General features: G+C 39.9%; 1 protein-coding gene across 1 annotated transcript in view; it reads left to right on the top strand.

Moving 5' to 3' along the window:
- LOC110092112 (nudix hydrolase 3) overlaps positions 1 to 21,024 on the top strand; it is a 133,022-nt gene that overhangs the window by 52,645 nt on the left and 59,353 nt on the right. The window contains exons 7-8 of the mRNA XM_028694975.1: positions 5,908 to 5,994; positions 18,505 to 18,611. Coding sequence (XP_028550808.1) covers positions 5,908 to 5,994; positions 18,505 to 18,611 — 194 coding nt within the window. The remainder of the gene's footprint in view (positions 1 to 5,907; positions 5,995 to 18,504; positions 18,612 to 21,024) is intronic.

The raw sequence follows: 21,024 nt of genomic DNA, 5'->3' as shown, positions 1-21,024 counted from the left end.
TAATTCTCAAGTGTAATCAACACCTTAATTTAATCAATCATGAATTTTTCTTGAATCCAACTTGAGTAAGCTAGATTTTATCGTTAGCCTTGCAACGTTTACACTTCCATTAATATCTAACGTGCAATTCATGTTGTTTCACATCAGGCGCCGACGAGCTCTATGTCACCGATATGGTCAGCGAACATGACAGAGACCAAAAGAAATCAAAGGAATGTGGTAAGAATCTTTTCCAAATCATGCTCACAATTGAACACTAAATTTTTTCACTCCCAAATCATGCTCACAATTTTCTATCAATCCTGAGATTAAAGAATTTTCTAGCATATTGTTTTCATTTGATATATCATTATATGGAAACACCATATAAACATTGGAGCTCTTGATTGATTGTGTTAGACCGGTCCACGCGGGACTGGCCCAGACGCGAAACAACGACGGATGCCGCGTGAGCCGCAAGCCTTGCGGGAGCCGAATAGGAAGGTTTTTGGGGAAATAAGAGGGAAATTTGAATGTAGGGATTGTTTAGAGATTTTCTTTTGATTTGCATGCATTAAATAGTTTGTTTTCCTAGGGTTTGGGTTTCTTGAATTTGGCTGAAATTTGAGATCTCCTAGATTTAGGTCTTTCTTTGGGCTCTAGCGGTTTCTAGAGATTTGGGAGAGATCGATCCTCCTCTCGAATAGAGGATCAATTGTATCTTGCTATTTTCCGTGTTCCTTTCATCAAATGATACAAATTATCTACTGTTTTTGTGATTTTGTGTGGATTTTGTGAAGAAAGCCCGCTGTTTTTCGAAGATTGATAGAAAGTACTTGAGATCTTCAAGTGTTTCCAATCAAATTGGTATCAGAGCAAGTCTTGAGACCGTTTGTGGGCTATTTTGGGCGAATTTCAGCGATTGATTTTTGGTCGGGAACGGGCGAAGTGCTGTTTTTGCAATACAAATCCTGAATGTTTGAATTTGCCAAAGTTCGGATCGAGATGGCGGCCAAAAAAGTGGATGCCCTGGAGGAAAGGCTTGAAGGAGAGATGAATCAAATCAAGACGACGGTGGAGGTAAGGATTTCCTCCATGGAAGAACAAGTTGCCGATCTCTGGGACATGATGAAGAAGATGTTAGAAATTCAAAACCAAACGGCGGCTTCCTTGGCGAAAAGGGTGGAAGGAAAAAAATATGAATTCTGAAATTCGTAGGGAGGAAGATGAGGTGGAAATCATGGAAGGAGAAGGAAGAGACCCCATCTGGGGCCTATCCAGGGGAAGAAAAGGGAGGTGGATATGGGGAATGCCAGGAGGGATACTACGGCCGTTGAGGTGCTGATTTTGAAGAAAGAAGGGGGGATTTCGAAGGGGGTTGGGGCTATGGCAGAGAAAGGGAAGATCAGGAAACATTGGGTGGCCCTAACACTTGGGAGAGGGGAAATTATGGGAGATTTAGGGGTAATATTGGCGAACAGAAGGTGAGGAAGTTGAAGATGCCCATATTCGAAGGAGAAGATGCATATGGGTGGATTTACAAGGTCGAGTGATACTTCGCCGTCAATGGGCTGATGGAGGAGGAGAAGCTGACAATATGAGGATTGTGCTTGGAAGGAAAAGCACTGTCATGGTTTCAGTGGAGAGACCAGAGGAGGCCTATCAGGAACTGGAGGGAATTCAAAGACTGCATAATAGAACATTTCCAAATCAATCGGGGATGAGATTTCTATGAGCAGTTCTTTGCTCTGGTGCAGGAGGGATCAATAGCAGACTACCGAGAGCGGTTCGAGCACCTGACTAGTAGGGTGGAGCGATTATCATATATCGTATTGGAGGGGAACTTCATGAAGGGGTTGAAGGAAGAGATCCGAGCGGCAGTGAAAGTTCTGATGCCTAGTGACTTGGGGGAGGCCATGAAGTTGGCCCAGTAGGTGGAAAATCAGAAGAATTAGGAGAAGGGGGCCAGGAGCAGCAACTCAGGAGTCTCTTATAAAATGGCGACCACTCTTCTAACACCCAAGGGGACTGCATCAGGCAACATTAATGAGACTACCAGGGAGAAGCCAGTAGGAGGGAGTGGGGAAAATTTCAAGAGACTGACAGAGAAGGAGATGCAGGAGAAGAGGACAATGGGGTTGTGTTTCAGGTGCGAGCAGAAGTATACGTCAGGGCATCGGTGCAATGAACAAACTCTTCAGGTTCTCACCGTTTGCGATGACGAGGAAATTGAGGAGGGAGGTGAGGAGGAGACCGAGGAGGAGATGGAGGAGAAGCTACACTTGGATATGGCTGAGGTTTCTCTGAACTCAATGGTAGGATTCACTATGAATTATACCATTAAGGTGAAGGGGGAGATACAGGGCAGGGAGGTGGTGGTGCTAATTGATAGTGGGGCTACCCACAATTTCATTTCCACTAGGTCGTCGACCAATTGGGAGTGAAATTGGTGGACACCGGTTGTTATGGAGTGATGATGGGTACAGGGAAGGTGGAGAAAGTCCAGGGGATCTGTAGAGGAGTTATGTTGACCATCCAGGGGATTCAGGTAAGGGAGGACTTTCTTCCACTAGAATTAGGAAGTACTGATGTCATCCTGGGAATAAAATGGTTGCAAACCTTAGGGGAAACCAAGGAAAATTGGGGAGCACTCACGATGGAACTAATGATGGATGGGAGAAAGGTGGTTATAAGGGGAGATGCAGAGCTATCCAAAGCCATGGTATCACTTAAGACCATGGTTAGGGGCCTTCAAGAGGTGGGGAAAGATTATCTGGTGGGACTAAACAGGTGGGATGCGATCAAATTGGAGGAGGGAGGGGATGTTTCTCTTTCCATGCAACCCTTGATTCAGCAATACAGTAAGGTTTTTCAATCACCTCAAGGATGGCCACCTTCGCGGGAACACGAGCATATTTCCACCTTGAGGACAAGGTGGATCTTCGAGAGGGGAGTATTGTTAGACCGGTCCAGCCTGTCCACGCGGGACCGGCCCAGATGCGAAACAGCGACAAATGCCGTGTGAGCCGCAAGCCTTGCGGGAGCCGAATAAGAAGGTTTTTTGGGGGAATTAAGAGGGAAATTTGAATTTAGGGATTGCTTAGGGATTTTCTTTTGATTTGTATGCATTAAATTGTTTGTTTTCCTAGGGTTTGTGTATCTTGAATTTGGCTGAAATTTGAGATCTCCTAGATTTAGGTCTTTCTTTGGGCTCTAGCGGCTTCTAGAGATTTGGGAGAGATCGATCCCCGCTCGAATAGAGGATCAATTGTATCTTGCTATTTTCCGTGTTCCTTTCATCAAATAATACAAATTATCTACTATTTTTTTGTGATTTTGTGTGGATTTTATGGAGAAAGCTCGTTGTTTTTCGAAGATTGATAGAAAGTACTTGAGATCTTCAAGTGTTTCCTATCAGATTGTTCATAAAAAAAAATTGTAACATTCTACAGAAAGAATAAGGGTTATGGAAAAGTTCACAAGTCTACTTATTACCTTTATTAAGTTGACCAGAGAAGGCTCATGATGGATTTCCGATTTCTACTGAAATAGCGAAGAATCTTTAGCGATTCATTCAAAACTCTTCACGCAAAGCCCAAGCTCCCGTTAATTATGAGACACAAATCTTCATTGCTTGATTAATATAACACAAGTAAAAAAGGATTTCAACATGCTTTCATTCCATATTTATTACTATAATTACTGTTACAATTGCTAATGAAGTGATTACAGTTTTACTAAAGTCACATATATTTAAACTTATGGCTGTTGGCGTTCTGGCTCTTATAAAACTGAAATTTCAGACTGTTGGCGTTCTGGCTCTTATAAAACTGAAATTTCAGACTGTTGGCGTTTTGGCTCTTATAAAATTGAAATTTCAGAAGATGAGGCTTTTTTGGCTCTTATAAAACTGAAATTTCAGAAGATGAGGCTTTTTTGGCTCTTATAAAACTAAAATTTTAGCCTTCCAAATGGCCATTGGTGTTTCGGCTCTTTTCATTAGCCATCTGAAGATCAAGAGTGCAAATTAATTACATGCTAAAATAAATAACGGTTCATAATTAATTATTTGGAAGATCAAAAGTATATTTCATATGAATAAAAGTACAATTATTAATATATTATAATTAAAATAATTGAAATGAAAGGTTAGGATTTAATTTGAGTGATTAAAATGGAATGCTAGGATTGCATTTGAGTGGAATCCCAAGCCACTTTTATATAGTAGTATAGATATAGATAGTATTGTTATGTTTATGTAAGCGATGACTTGAGTTTGCAATTCTTTTGCTTTTTATTGCATCAATTTGGTATCAGAGTGTTAGATTGTTCTGAGTTTTTCTTTCTTTTTAAATTAAAACAAAATGATAGTCAAAACAATTAATAAGAGTAAAGCCATAAAAATTTTGAGAAAGATAAATCTGAAGAAGAAAGTCAGCCAATTATGCCTTGGATTCCAGATGACAAATTTCCAACAACAAAATGGGTTCCACCTCATGCATGATTGTCTAATCCTCTACAGATCGAGCTTCTCAAAATTCGAAAACATTTATATTTATGTACAGAAAGATATGAAGTTAAGAAGCTTCAACTTCTAGCCGAGTTTAATCGAGAAAAGGAGGTGATCGAAATAAATACACTACTTTGACTAAGGATTTAGATGAGGCGCAATCTGCTCAAATTGGAAGTTCATAATCAATCTCATCAGGTGATGAGATTTCTCCACCAAGGGAGAATTGATGTAGGCAAAAGTTTCAATTTTTCCCTTAATGGGCATTTATGGTTGGGCTGAATTTTCTTTATTGGGCTTGGCCCATTGTCCCTTGGCTGCTTGGTGTTTTGGTTATCTCAGCTGATGTTTTTTTTGGCTGATTGGTTCCTGGGCTGGCCGTGCCTCTCTCTTGGGTATTTCCCAAGATTTGGCTGTTCGGTTCTTGCTATGGCCGTTGGTTTTCTGGCTGTTTGGTTCCTAGGCTAGCTGTTGGTGTTCTGGCTGCTTGGTTCTTGGGCTGGTCGTGCCTCTTTCTTCGTGATTTCCCATAAATTATGGCTGCTCCTATTGGAGGCTTGGGCGACACCTTTTGGGGTTGTTTGGATTCATTTTTCCGTATTTATAGGGGGCTGTTTGATGCTGTTTTTAGAGAGATTAGTGATGAATATTTGGAATATATAACCTACGGGTTATCTATACCTTCCTCTACCCTACTTCTTTTACTTCTTCTTGGTCTTCTACCTACGGACTTCTACCTACTTCTTCTCTACACGGTGTTCATTCCGTCTGTATCTTTCTTCTCCAACTTCGAAAAGTTTTAAGGTGTCTTTGAGTGGTGTCGTTGCATCGTGTTTCATTTAAGTTGTTTGTTGTTGTTGTCCATTTTATTTAAAGTTGTAAGGTGTGTCTTTATTTATAATAGGATTTTAATGTTTACGGAAAGGATGACTTGAGTTTGCAATTCTTGTGCTTTTTATTGCATCAATTTGTTAATTTCGTTGCTCTAAGAATGTTTTTGACAGCATGTATGTGTAAATATCAAATGCCATTGCACTATACTTTGCTTTAAGCCTGATTCTTTAGACCACATATGATTTTTTATGTCTTGTTTATGCTTGATTGTATTTTGGAGATTATTCTGTCCTGTGATAGGTTTGGAGGTGGCGATGCAATGCATATCAGTTTAGTGATGACTTTGTAGATTTTTTAAAGCATAAATGTAAAACTATTGTTTCACTTTGCTTGCATGCGTGACTTGGCTTCTTTTGCTCTCATTTTTGTTTGTGGTTGTATCTGCGTGACATCATTTTGGTTTCTTCTTAGTCCATATTGGAATTCTTGGTTTCAACAGATGCTGTATTTGTGCATATTTCTATTTTAATTTGTAGCGCTTGATCTGACTATTTATTCTATTTCCTTTATTTTACTTGATACAGTTGAATGGGCTTTCAAATGCAGACAAGGAGGCCTTGAGTTTAATAATTAAGGCATCAATGGCCATTGAGGAAATATTCTACGAACAGGTTGGTTTCACTAGATTGATGAGTTTGTATTTTTATAGTTCTTTTAAATCATTTTCTCAATAATCTTTGTTTGTGACATGTAACAAGTGTGCTGCCAATCCTCATCACGGCAAACTTGCAAACCATGTGTTCTCTAGATAATTTACATCTGCAATCATCAATGCATTTAAATCTTTCTGTTCGTGTCCGTGCAAACACATCTTTAACATATCCTTTAATTTGAGGGAGTGAATTGCATATGAATTTGTTGAGGGCAGGCTCTGAGCAATGAGCAATGGTTGCTTTAATTGTGATTTGGATGTCATTGATTTGCATTATTGGAATCGCTTTATTGCAATGCAAGGATAAGAATGCTGCATCAACTTCTTCCCAAATCCTACATTGGAGGGAGCATCAAGTACTGGGGACCATTTTGATCATTTTCTCCTTGCAATTTTACTAACATGAAAATAATAATTATCAACCAGTTTTATTATATGATCTAACCATACTTTGATGTGATAGGTCTTGAACCTCTTATGCCAAACAATAAGAATGTAGATGAAGAAATAATATTTAGAGTTAGAATTTGGTGATTAACATGGAGATGTGTCTTAGGAGTAGTTTGCCTAAGTGAATTTCATGTAGGATTAAAGTTGAATTTTGAATCGTTGTAATTAAATAACTTATATGATACATCTTGGAGACAACAACAAACCATAGCAGGAAATCCACAAAAAAACAAGTTAAAAACAACAAATTTCGGGGGAATAGTGAGCATTTTTATTAATAACACAACAAAAAACAAAATATACAATCAACCTACAACTAGAGATGTAGATCGTCTCTCCCGCTAACCCTAGATGTTGTTAGGAAGCCCTCAAAAAATGAAAATACTAGAACACAACTCAAATTCTAAATAAAACAAAATAACCCTAAACTTCCCCTTAAATAAGCTCTCCCACCTCCTTAGCCCCCTTTTCTAATATATTTCCCTCCTAATTTAGCATTCCTGCCTTAATTAATTCCCTCTCTTATTTGAATTCAAATTAGAAAATTCCTTTCCTAATTAATCCCCTCCTAACATAAGTAATTAGATCCTTGCTGGACCCCACCAAATCAACCATTGGGGATGCTGCCTCTGCCTCCGTATCAATACTCCTACCCCAAAAGTACCACCTTATCCTTAAGGTGGAAGGTTGGTAACTTCCTCATGATTGTCTCGAATGATTCCCCCGTTGCGTCGTGCTCCGGTAGATCCTTCCACTTGATTACCATCTCTTGTGCTTTTGCACCACCACCACGCACACCCGATAACCTCTAGGGGTTTTAATATGACCTCCATATCTTTTATCAATGTCGGTGTTGTGTGTTCTCTGATTGCCTTCCTTAGTTGGGAGACATGAAAGACTGGGTGTAATGCTGATGTGGGTGATAACCCTAATCGATAGGCTACTGCTCCAATGCGCTCCAAGACCTCATAAGGCCCAAAGTATCGTGTGGATAATTTTTTCATTCTTCCTCCTTGCTAGTGTTTTATGTCCATAGGGCCTCAATTTTAAGTAAACCATCTCTCCTGGCTCGAATTTTACTTCTCTTCTGTGCTCATCAACCTTCCTTTTCATCATCTGTTGTGCTCTCAACAAATTTCCCTTGAGCCTAGATAATATCTTGTCCCTCTCTTCTAAGTCTAAGTATTGCTCTACAGCATATACTGGTGTAGTGTTCTACTCATAATGAATTAAGTGAGGTGGATCTCTCGTATAGAGAATCCTAAAGGGAGTGGTCTTTGCTGATGAATGATATGAGCTGTTATACCAATACTCGGCCCATGCAATCCACCTTGCCCATTTCTCCGGCGTGTCTGATGCAAAGCATCTCAAATAGGCTGTGCTTTTCTTCAAGACCATCCCCGACAAACAAAATAACTCTTTCCAGAAGTGGTTAAGGAACACCTTGTCCCTGACTAGCACAATAGCTTTAGGGAATCCATGCAAGCGCACCACTTCTTGTATGAAAATAGTAGCCACAAGAACCGCGGTATGAGTGTGCTTTAGAGGGACGAAGTGGGCGTATTTTCTTAGACAATCCACTTCTACTAATATCACTATGAACACGTCTGATCGTGGTAACCCCCCGATGAAATTCATCGTCACCTCCTCCCATACCCTCGTGGGTAGAGCTAGGGGTTATAGTAATCATGTCGGTGTCGTACCTTTGGCATACATCACATTGAGCTACCCAATCATCTACATCACGGTGCATCCCCACTTAGAATAGTTATGCAGATACTCGACTATAGGTTTTCTAAACTCCAGAATGCCCTCTGACTGTGCTGCCATGAAACTCCTGTAATAGCTTAGGGATATATCTTAATTCGCCTGGTAGTACCAATCTCCCTTGGTGTAGCAGTTGGGCTCCCCTTGGTGTGTAACTAGGGTGACTAATCGGGTCTTGCTGTAAGTTGGCTCTGATCTTCTTCAATCCTTCATCCTGTTCATTCTCCTGTTTTAAGGCTTCCCAATCTAGGCTCATGGGTATTAACAAGGTTATCAATAGAGGCTCCTCCACTCTTCTAGACAAGGCATTTGCTACCTTTTTTTCTAGGCCAAGTCGGTACTGTATCTCAAAGTCATATCCCAACAATTTGGATAACCACTGCTGATGCTCCTTTGTGACAATCTGTTGTTCCAATAATTACTTCAGACTCCTTTGATTTGTCCTGACTAGGAAGTGTCTCCCCAACAAGTAGTACTCATACACCAACTTGAGTTTTGCCCTGGCTTTGAGCACCTAGTTAAAGTATACAATAGGTCTCTGATCTTGCATGAGTATTTTTCCTAGCCTATAACCTGATGCAATTGTCTCCATCACAAAGGGTCTCCTAAAATCTGGAAGTGCCAACATAGGTACACTGGTCATCGCTGCCTTCAACTCTTGGAAGGCTCGTGTCGCCTCCTCCCCCACTTGAAATTATTTTTTTTCAATTGCTCTGTTAAAGGTCTTGTTATGGTACCATAGCCCTTCACGAATTTCAATAGTAACTTGTGAGCCCCAAGAACCCCCATAGCTCCCTCAAGTTCTTAAGGAGAGGCCAATCCACCATGGCTTGAATTTTAGACTGGTCAGCTGACACCCCCTTTCTAGCACATGCCCTAAATACTCCACCTGTGATTGCCCAAATGTGCAATTTTTCTAGTTGGCAAACAACTAATTCTCCCTCAATGTCTACATGATAGTTTTCAAGTGTTCCCATTGTTCTGTCTCTGTCATGCTGTATATCAAATTGTCATAAAAAACTACTAGGACAAACCTTTAGAGATATGGCTGGAACACTTGGTTAATAAGTGACTGGAAGGTGGATGGGGTGTTGGAGAGCCAAAAGGCATCACAAGGAACTCATAGTGCACTTCATTTGTCCTGAAGGCCGTGCTGTCTTCATCCTAATTTGATGGTTTCCCGACTTCAAATCTATTTTGGAGAAGATCACAGCTCCAAATAACTCATCCAAGAGTTCATCTATCACTGAAATTGGAAGATTATCTAACACTGTTTCCTTGTTTTGAGCTCTATAATCTATACAGAACCTCCAGCTGCCATACTTCTTCACCAACAATATTGGTCTGGAGAAGGGACTCACACTAGGTCTTATGATCCCTGCTTCAATCATCTCTCCCTGATCAATGTCTCTCTCGGCATGCTTTTTGATTCTCTGGTGGGGGGGTGGGTGCCGCGTATAAAGACTATTATTGATCACTGATGGGAGAAGTCCGTTGGCTTCAAGTTGATAGCATGGTTGTGCTCTCGAGGCGGTGGTAATATGACCGGTGACTAAAATACATCATGATATTGTTGCAGAATTTGTTTGGCCCCCACTGGAATTTCCCTTACATCCTGTTCTTGGACCCTTTCTATGCGTTGCAACTCTACCAAATAACCTCAGCCTGCATCCTGAATTGTCCTGAGCATAGTTTTAAAGATACAATGTTCTTGCATAAGCTGGCATCCCCTTGAAGCACTATTTGTTTCTGATGAGGCCATCGACAGATGTTATCGACGAGTCTATCAGCATAGGAATCGTAGATCGATTGCTACGATTCACAGTCTTTATTTTTGATGCTTTTATGTATTGTAGTTTATTTATTTGCTATTTACGATTGTACCCTTTCTTTGGAGTTTGCTTGAATTGTAGCCCAAGGGGCATTTGAGTCATTGTTATTTTATTTCTCTAGGAATATATATTGTGGCCTCTTCTATTATTAAAGGGATGATGTTTTGATGAATGAAATTCTAGTTTGCTTTCTTGTTGATCTATTTGTGAGTTCTTGAGAGTGGTGAAACCTAGGAGAGGCCAACGGAATACCCAACAGCCCACCAACGGGTGAGCTCTTGGTTCTTTATTGTAATCTTCTTCTTCCTCCCTTCTTCCCCTATACCCGCCGGCCAACTCCTCCCTCTTCCCCAAAACCGACGGCACCCATCCCCCTTTCCCCATTACCTGCCGCCCTCTCCACCCTCTCAAGCCGCTGACCACTTCACCAACTCGGTTGCCGGCCTCCACCCCACCGCCCCTCCCCTTCCCAAGCTTAACCCGCCGACCACCTTGCCTCCAAAATTCTAAAATTCAAAAGTTCAATTGTGTTTAATCACTTTTCTAAATTAAGTCCTAGTCAATTAGAAAAGTTTCCTATTGGGAATTCAATTAAATATTTGAATTCAAATACTTTCCTTTTGCTAGAAACTCATTTAGGAAACCTGCATATTTAAATCAAATATGAAATTAAATTCAAATTTGATTTCAATCATTATTTATTCCCTGGGGTCCCACATACTTAAAATAAAACCCCACCCACCCCTTACCAATCCTTTTCTCTCTCCAATTTAAGTTCCAATCACCATTAATTCCCCCTCTAATCCCCTCTTGCCTCTTTGGGATAATTTTTGAAATTCAAATTAATCCCTCCCCTCCCTTGGGAAAATCTGAATTTAATTTCAGATTTACTAAACCCCTCTCTAGACCCAACCCTAGCCACCCCTCCCTTTCCCTTCTCCTCCCCAATTCTCCTAATTGCCGACTACACTACTCTCTTCCTCCTTTCCCACTGCCAGCTCCCTTCAAGGCCACAAAGAACGTAGAAGCTCCTCTTAGTCCATCGATGGTCGATCCCGACGTTGATCATGGGTTCGTGCATGATAATTAAGGAAGGACGAACATTCTTCAATCCCCCTTCTTCGATTTAAATTTGGACATTGACGACTCTGTGGAAAGCTACATTGAACGAATCATCTTCACATTGGCACCGTCAATTGAGGAACATCTCCCAATCGGATCGTGGACAATCGTGGGACATCAACCAATCCATCCGTCGCTGGCAACCTTTCCAACAACAAAGTTCTTGGGCTCCTTCCTAGTGGTGGTCTCTTCTCTAGTGTGGAGCATCTTCTTCCGCTAACCCCACGAGTGAATGAGTGAGGTCCTCAAGATGAACCTCTCATTATTAAATTGCGGATTTTGTTATTGTGCTCATAACTTTACTCTTGTCTTTGGAGTTTGATTGATTTTTCTAGGTTAATTCTAAAGTGTACTTCTTTGCCTAAGCAAGTTAAAACTACGAATTTTAAAATCTCTTTGTTGTGAACGATAATTTATAATTGGAAAGCTTTAGACAATTGTTCTTTTTAATTTCTCGCTATCTCCTAGTAGATCACATCAGTTTCCATTCAATCTGTATCTTCATGGTCAAATTTTTCCAGTTCACTATTATATCTCCCTGAGTCTGCATCCACTTCATCCCCATAATCACTTCCGTACTTCCCAAATTCAGGGAATGAAGTCTTCCACCATCTGAATTCCCTGCAATGTCATCATCACCTGTTTACATATCCCCTGCTCCTCTCTATCTTGCATGTTTCCATCATCATTCCACATCCCTCAGTCCTCACTAACTTTAACCCCAGTCGATCCACCAACCAGTTTGAGATGAAGTTATGTGTAGCCCCGTTATCCATCAAAACTACCACAGATTGCTCTCAAATTTTCCCCCTCACCTTCATGGTGTGATCGGGAGTAAATCTCACCACTAAGTTCAATGACACCTCCGCCACATACAGGTGTAACTGCTCAGTCTCCTCCAATACATTCTCCAACTCTTCACCGCTCTCCTCTTCCCTTCGCAGACCAATAAGACCTGAAGACTCGATTCCTTCACCTATGCTCAGGTATGAATCTCTAATCACACTTGAAGCATAGCCCTTTCACCCTCCTATCCCGAACTTCTGCTTCTGTGAGGCGTTTAGAAATTGCCTCCAGTATGGGATCTAGTGCCTTTCTCCTTGGGGGCTTCCCTCTGAAATGACACCGTCTGGGTCCTCCGTGCCAAGGTCGTAGAAGTGCTCATATAGGCCCCTCCCAGGGTGTTGCTTCGACTGCTCCTCTCATTTTGCTACTTTTCTTCCACCCTTTGTGCTAGCTCTATTGTCTCCCTCAGCCCCCTAGGCCTTAGTACCCTGAGTTCTGCTCGTATGTCCTACCTAATCCCCTTCATGAAATTCCCCTCCAATCCTTCTTTAGTGATTCCCCTCAGTCTCCCTAACAACAGCTCAAACTTCTCCCGGTACTCCATAACTGTTCCCCTCCAGAGTGAGGGCATAAAACTGCTCGTGGAGGTCTCCTTCATAAATGGCTAAAAAACGTTCAAATAAGCACTCAAATTCTCCCCAAGAGTAGATCGGATACCTAGCCTCTCTCCTTTGGAACCAGTCTAGAGCTTTCCTTTCCAAACATAGACCTTCCGCCATAAGTTTTGTCCCTTCAAACAACCCGTTGATAGAAAAGTAACGCTCTACTCTATACACCAAACCCTGAGTGTCTTCTCCTTCAAAGACCGACATTTTCAACTTCCTTGATTTGGAATCCATGCCTCAATTGTTTCTTCCTCCATTAGTCCCCCCGTGAAGTGATGGTTATGATTCTCTTCCTTCGTCCCTTGGTTGATTTGAACCCCATGTCTCATGGTCCACCATGACTTCCTCAACCGTCCCTCCTACCTGGGTGATCTCCAACCCGCTTCAGCCTCTCCTCTCATTGCTGTCCCTTCTTCGGGATACCTTGGTGCACCTCCCTTTGGAGCCCGGTGGGATGTTTCTTGAGGAAAAATCATCTATACTTCATTATTGTTCTCCTGGAGTCTCTTTCCTTTCGGATCAACCCTAGGACTAGCCACTAAAGCCTTCGACTGCATCTCAATTAATTTCCTCATCATGTATTCCATGTTCTCGAATCGGTTTTCCATGGATGACAACTGTCCTTCCACCGCCGTGAACTTCCCCTCAATACCAGAATATTGTTCCTTCATTCTGGTCCTGAATTGTTCCAACTCTCCTTCCAACGCCTCCATCTTCTTTGCTACCATTTAACAAATTTAGGTTTAAATCCTCCAAAAACAGCAAAAAATAGCGACGGTGGTTCAAACAGCAAATCAACAAGGCGGGCTGAAAAAAAATCATAGCAGAAATGATGTGAAACAATCAATGCGAAAGTGATTTGCTTAAAGAATTTTGCACGCTTAATATTTCAAGAACAATGTTAAATAAAACTTATGCCGATTTGAACGCTAAGATAAAATAATAAGGCGATAAAACAAGCTCAGGCTAAATCACATGCGTGGAAGTTAAGATTGTAAACTAGTCAATTACCATGACGTTGCAAACATGATTGGTTCCAACAAAAACCCCTTTCTTAACAACAAGACTAGTCACTATGTTAGAGTCTGCTCAATCAACTCTCTAATTCTAAGGCTTTAGCGGAGAGTAATTAACAAGCTTCTTATGAATCTATTAAAACCATAAGTGAGAAGCAACTAAGAAGATAAAGAGTTGGGAGGATGAGTTACCCCTAAGAAATAGGAAAGACAACTCCGGTGGGTGCTTGGGTCTTGGGAGGAGGTAGACAGCTACCACGAGCCTTCGAGATGCAGCGGGACATCAATCTGGACTTTAGAGGCAGCGGGACAACAATAGGAGGTTGCCATGATCGCTGGACAGCAGCTTTGGTACTTGGAAAATCCTGGACAGCAATCCAATAATGTCCAGAAAAGTCTGGACAGTGAACGGTATTGTTCTGGAGGGCTGGACAGCAAAACTCCTTGCTGAAAAAGTTCAGGACAAAAATCATAGAGATGACCAGAAACTTGGACCATAATTGTATGAAAGCTGGGAGCCCTTGGGCAGCAGGTTGGCCTTGTAAAATAGCAACTTTGAAGCTCCAAGTTGCTGAGAAAACAGTGACATTTGCTGGAATTTTCTGGCTGCAACCTTAGAAGGCAGAAAAGTCCACGGGAGAGTGAATTTGGGGAGAGATTTGTGGGGGGAATTTAATGTACAGGAGTTGGAAGGTTCAGCCAGCAGGAGAAAGAAGGAATCACGTGAATTCCAATTTAGAAAATTTGAGTTTTGGCAAGATTTAATGAGAGGGCAAGTGGGCCCAAGCAATTAAGATGATTGAGGAGATAAATCTGAATCTAATTTCAGATTTAACTTAATTGATAACCTCTCCTAAATTAGGGGAGGAGCAATTAAGAGAGAATTCAAATTCAAATATTTGAAATTTTGAATTTTAAATCTTGCTTCCTTAAAGTTAATGGGCCAAATTAGAGAAGTGTGTGTTATGTTGCTAAGGAATATGAAATCAAGATATTATGAGTGAGACATGGGGTTTGAAGGATGGAGAATTTGTGGAGCTAACCTACCAAATATAGCTTGGACAAATTGGAAGTTATTGAAATTCAAATTTTGAATTTCAAATTTTAGGAGTCTCTCCTAAATTCAATTGCGTTATACACCTGCCAATTTGTTTGAAATTTAAATTGAAGTCCATGAATGAAAACTTCCTAAATTAAAGAATTCCAAAATTGGAAAGTTTTAAATTCAAAATTTGAATTTCAAATGACTCCAATTTCCCTCTCGCCAACTAAATTTTTGTAGATAGCATGATATGAGATCACCCATCACAATGAAAAAAAGGGGGCTTGTTGGTCCGCCCGGCGGCAGCAAGCGGGTTTGCTTGGTGCGAGTGGCTAGGAGCTAGGCCAGTGTGGGTGTAATGTGGAGGGGAATTTGGGGGGGGGGATCAAGGGGTATTTTGGTGGCGGAATGAAAGTGGAGGGAATTCGATGCAAGAAAAATTAAAAGAAAAAGAAAGATAAAAGAACCGCGAACCTTGGAATCCACCAAGATTGACGGGTATTGCTTTTGCCCTCACCTTGGGCTTTTCCTAGAACTCACACAGAGATCTAGGAGAGTTGAACTCACTAAGAGATCAAGAAAAATATGAACTCACAAAGAGAACACAAAGAGAAGAATTTCATTTTCAATAATCATCATCCCTTTCCAAGAGGAAGGGGAAGGCTTAAATAGCCAAATACATGAAGGAAAATAAAAGACACAATTGCCCCTAGGGCAAACATAAGACAAAGCCCTCAAGTGAGGGTAGAAAGGGAAAAGTATAAATAACAAATCAAATACATCAAAATAAATAGACACGATCGTAGCCGTTGATCTTCGATGTCCTCATCAAGAAATCAACGACGAGGACTTAAATTTCAACCCAGGACACCGCTTTGATACCAATTTGATGCTCCTTGGATACAAAAACAGCAAGCCAAAGTAGGAAATCCATAGAAAACAAGTGAAAAACATTATATTTATGGGGAATAGTGATTGATTTTTTTTAGTAACACGACAAAAAATAAAAGATACAATCTGATGCAGAACTAACATGCGTTAAATGGATGCGTTAAGAATTGCACGATTTTTTGAATTAAGCAAGTGAGATTAAAACTGTTAGCAATCAAAACGATAATAGAAAACAAGAGAGGGGTGCCTACATTTTGGCTAAGCCACTTGCCAAGCACTTGAAAAATCAAAACAAGTTAGAAATTCAATAACATGCAAAGTAAATAGCTTTCAATAAATCTCTAATCTAACAATAAGATTAGAAGCATATAAGACACGCTCAATCCTACGTTTACTAAGCTTAGGTGTAAGGCAAAACATGGCTCCTTGTAATTTATCACCACCTACAAGTTTAGGGGATTAGGAAGTTAATTGAAAAGGGGAAGAAGTTCACCTTTGTCAACGTCCAGAATTAAGTAGTTGAATTGTTGAAGAAGTTCGTTGTCTCTTCCCTTGAAGGTTCAACTAGAGAGAAAGAAGTTTCTCCCCGAGCGTTGAAGTGTTGAGTACGCGAGTTGGTACTTCCCTTGAGGGCTCCTATTGAAAGAGAAGAGCTTATCTTGAAAACTCCCAAGGGGACAGGAGGAAGAAGTGGCTGGTCAAGGATGGGAGAGGGTTGGGAAATTAGGTTCAGATTTTGGGAGGTTTAAGTGGAGGGAATTACAATTCAAACACCTCCTAATTATCAAGATCCTCTTGATTGAGAATAATTAAAGGAAGGGAGAGAAGAGAGAGGGGGTGGCGGTCATGAGGGATGGGAGGGGAGTAATTTGCTTCCAATTGGAGAGGTTCTCCATTGGAAATAAATTAAGGAGGTGGGGCTAAGGGAGAGGCTGGACAAAGGGGATGGAGGGGGAAAGAGTTAAATTATTTCCAAAGAGGGGAATTGGGATTTAGGAAATACTTTCCTAAATCCAACCTATGGGGGCCGGCATCTATAGGAGCTTGAGGGGGCTTGATGGGAGGGACTTAAGGTTTCTTAATTTGAATTTAGGAATTAGGAAAGACTTTAATTAAACCCAATTTGAATTTGAAATTCTGAGGTTTAATTTAGGAACTTTTAGATGTCCTAAATTAGGAAAGAAATTTTCAAATTCAAAGTGCTTTGAATTTTGAAATCAAATCTTCCCAAATTAAGAATAATTATTCATGGAAAGTATTCAAGGGGTGTTTTGAATTTTGGAGCGAGGAGGAGGAGGATGGGGCCGACGGTTTGATGGGCTTGAGTGGGGATCTCGGTGGGGGTGGTGATTGGGATGAAGTTGGCCGGTGGTTTGGGTAGTGGGAGGGGGTTTATGCGGTGGTGGTGGTGGGAAGTTGAGTGACCGGCGGCAAAGAGTTGGGAAAACCTTGGTTGGCGGCTAGGAGATGGAAGAAGGGGGCTAATGGGAGAAAAAGGTAAGGGACCACGAACCCGGCCGTCTCCAAGGTTGGTGGGTGATCCGATCTCCCTCTCATAGGAATTTCTCTCAAACACCCTTACGATCTCACAAATAAATCAAAAGGGAAGAAAATTCATCATTCATTCATTAAACTTTCAAAGAGAAACATAGGGGATATAAATAGTCTCGTACAAATGACTCAAAATAAGAAAAACGATAATGCCCGCAGGGCTTACATACGAACTCCCTTAAGTAAGGGGTACAAACGGAAAATAACGACAACATAATAAAAGACAAATAACATAATAATAAAAGAAAACAAATACATGAAATGACTCAAAAATATATCGACTCGATCGTGGCCGTAGATCGACGACCACGCCTCTGATATACTTTCCATATTTCTGATGTCTCAATCACAATCAATCTATAATTTGAGAGGTAGATCGTCTCTCCTGCTAACCTTAGACTGCGCTAGGAAGCCCTCACAAAAGAAAAATACAACACAACCCAAATTCTGCATAAAACAAAATAACCCTAAACTTCCGCTTAAATAAGCTCCTCCACCTTCTTAGCCGTCTTTCCTAATAAATTTCCCTCCTAATTCCCACCTCCTTAGCCACCTTTCATAATATATTTTCCTCCTAATTCAACCTTCCTGCTTTAATTAATTCCCTCTCTTATTTGAATTTAAATTAGGAAATTCCTTTCCCAGTGAATCCCCTCCTAACACATATAATTAGATCCTTGCTTGAAACTACCAAATCAGCCATTGGGGCTGCTGGCTCTGCCTCCGTATCATTATATTGTATGGATCTAATTGGACAATAAAAAAGTCATTGCTAGCTAAAACGAGTGAGGGCAGAGATGAGAATGTTATGATTATATGTGATTAGACTAATACACTTTGAAGGAGAACAGTGATAAATTAGAGAAATGGTTAGAGAAGCACCTGTGCAAGATTAGAGGGTCAAAAGTTGACTTGCAGTTTTGGTTTACATACTTGTGAATAGACAATGCAAAATTAGGTGGCAGATAGAAATACTACAAGTGTTATCATTTTATGTTACACTCAGTGGAATGGAATAAACAAGAAATGTAAAGCTGACCTGATTAGGTTTTGTCAAATAATGACGATGACGACTAGTCTTTTAATCTTTTCATTATTTTTCAAGATTGGGCCATTTTTTGGCGTTTTATGCTAATTATGTAAGATCTTGTATTTGATTTTCCATTTTCCCCTAAATTGTTATTACATTGATGCCACTTAAATTGTTCTCCACTTTATTCCTTCCAGCATTCCTCCATCTGCTATTTCCTTTTAACATCCCTGCATGCAAACTTTCTTTGCCTCTAAGTTCTTACATTTGACATGCTGAAAATATTATATTTTATGTGATTACTTTCTTTGTTTCAGGTTTGGCATGGTAATTTGATGCTTAGAGATTGGTTGAAGGAGCAGGCCGTTGCTTCGGACTTTGACAAGTTAAAATGGATGTATTATTCCATCAATAAAAGCCCATGGTAATATCCTATTGGAAACTTGTCTTCATATCAGATCACTTGTCATACAATTGAAGTATTTGGGTTTTAATAAAATTGATGAGGAATTTTTCTATCTTTAATGGATTTTAAATATTTTGTAATCGAGCACGACATCAAAAATAATATATTATCTTGAAGGAAAAAATTAATATTTTACTATGTACTCAATAACAAAACTTACATTTTATTTTATTTTTACACCCTAAGAGATTTTTCTTTATACAGTATATTTGATTGAATAGAGTTTTTTTAATTATGGGTGCAAGTTCCTCGAAAGGCAATCCTCTGTGGTTAATTACTAAAGATATTTGACCATTGAAATTTTTTTATTAAAATAGTGATTTATATTTATTTATCCAAACATTGGATAATATTTTATATTATTTTTAAATAAATTATTTCAAATATTGTCTTTATAATTTTATAGATGATTGAATCAACTTAAAATTGATGAGTAGAAATTAAAAATGAGAAAATGTAGGAGTTCTTGATTCTGAGAAACTCAGATGTACTCAATACTATCAAACGATGGATTTTACATTTTAACATCAAATTTATATTAAATTGGCTGATTTGATTTAGAAAGATGGAGTTCATATTTGAACAACATAAGATTAATGAAATGTCTTAGAAGGTGAGCACTTATGATGTAACTAAAAATAATATCAACCATGGACCCTATATCTAAAGGTGAAAACTATTGATATGTAGTAACTTGAACCTAAATTTATCAGAATGTGTATGACTTATGAACTTAAAACCTCATATGAGGTTATGTTAGCCCGACCTTTTGTCCTATAATATTGCTCGAAAAGAATGGTCTGCTAAATTCACTTAATTGCTTTTAAAATCATGTAATCTTTGTTTCAATGCATATGCAAGCTTGGTGATGTGAAACCACTAGGAGTTACTGTGAGAAATTAAAAGGAACAATTGATTAAAACTTGCAGTTATAAAATTATTGTTTGCAAATAAAGAAGAGTTAGGAATTCAACGTATTCAACTTACTTAGGCAAAGAAGCGCTCTTGAGATTAACCAAACAATCCAATCAAATCCAAAGACAATAGTAAATATTACATGCACATAACAAAATCCACCACTTAATACGAGAGGTTCACTTTGAGTACCTTTTCACTCAATCACTCTTGGGATTTAGTGGAGAAAGACGAACCATACAAGGAAGGAGATTACCACTAGGAAGATGGCGCCGAAGACCTTCTTTGATGGAGAGGTAACCTGCGGTGGAGGAAGAGTGGCTCGTCCGGTGACAAACCAAGGCGTCCTGGGTTGTTGAATCTTGATCGTCTCCGCAAGGCAGGAGATGATGCGGTTGACATAGCTTTCCACCGAGTTGTCGTACTCCCAGTTCGGCTCGTAGAAAGGGGCTCGTAGAAAGGGGAACGAAGAATGTCGATTTTAAGGAGTTTCTAAACAGGGTTTGTAAATTTAGAAAGCCAATAATAAATCCAATCTATTTTGAATTTAAATTGGACTCGTAAATAAATACTTTCCTTATTTGGAATTTCCTATATGGAAAGAATTTGAAATTCGAATTTGAATTTCAAATGAATTCAAATCTTGCCCTCTTTTGTTTGAGCTAAATTAGGAAGTCATTATGACGATTGGATTCACCATAATGAAGGGGGCGGCTAGGTGTCGGGTTGGATGGGGCTAGATTGGCGGGTGGGTTTGCGGTGGAGTTGTGGGGTGATCTGGGTGGGGAAGATTGCTGGTGGTGGAAGGGCTAGGAGGAGCCGACGGGCGGGGTGGGGAAGAGAAGCAAAGAAAAGAAAAATAAATTAAACCACTGATGCAAACAAAAATTTGGGAGAGGGGCCCAAATTTTTGCTAACAAAAGAAACTCTTCCTAGATAATAGAAGATACACAAAATACTACAAAAAGATACAAAATACTAAAAGACACATTTTATATCATATAAAGACACTTACAACTCTTTAACACAAACACCTTATAAATTTGGACACAAACACCTTACAAACTTGGACACAACAAACCTAAAGGAGCTTGCCAATCGTTGAGAAGAAGGATACAATGGAGTGGTAACCATGGAGAGAAGAAGTGGATAAGAAGCCAAGACAAAGGATAGGAGTAACTCACAAGTTATCCCAAGATAGAGAAGAAGAAGAAGTGGAGAAAGCTCTCAAGCTTTTCCAAAAAACCTCTCAGGTTTTAATCCAAAAATTATCATCATAAGCATCCTTTTTATTCCTACAAAACATCTCCTATTTATAGAAGAAAAGGGAAGCCAAACAGCCACCTAAAACATTAATTAAAACCTATTAGATTTAGGGAAATGAAAGGCCAACAGTCATAACACATCAGCCCCCAAACGGTACAGCAAAACAGAGAAGAAAAGACACGGGAACCAA

The sequence above is a fragment of the Dendrobium catenatum genome, unplaced genomic scaffold (genome assembly GCF_001605985.2).
Source record: "Dendrobium catenatum unplaced genomic scaffold, ASM160598v2 fragScaff_scaffold_620, whole genome shotgun sequence".
Lineage (NCBI taxonomy): Eukaryota > Viridiplantae > Streptophyta > Magnoliopsida > Asparagales > Orchidaceae > Dendrobium > Dendrobium catenatum.
The sequence above is the reverse complement of the archived record's forward strand: the minus strand, read 5'-3'. Positions and strand labels throughout refer to the sequence as shown.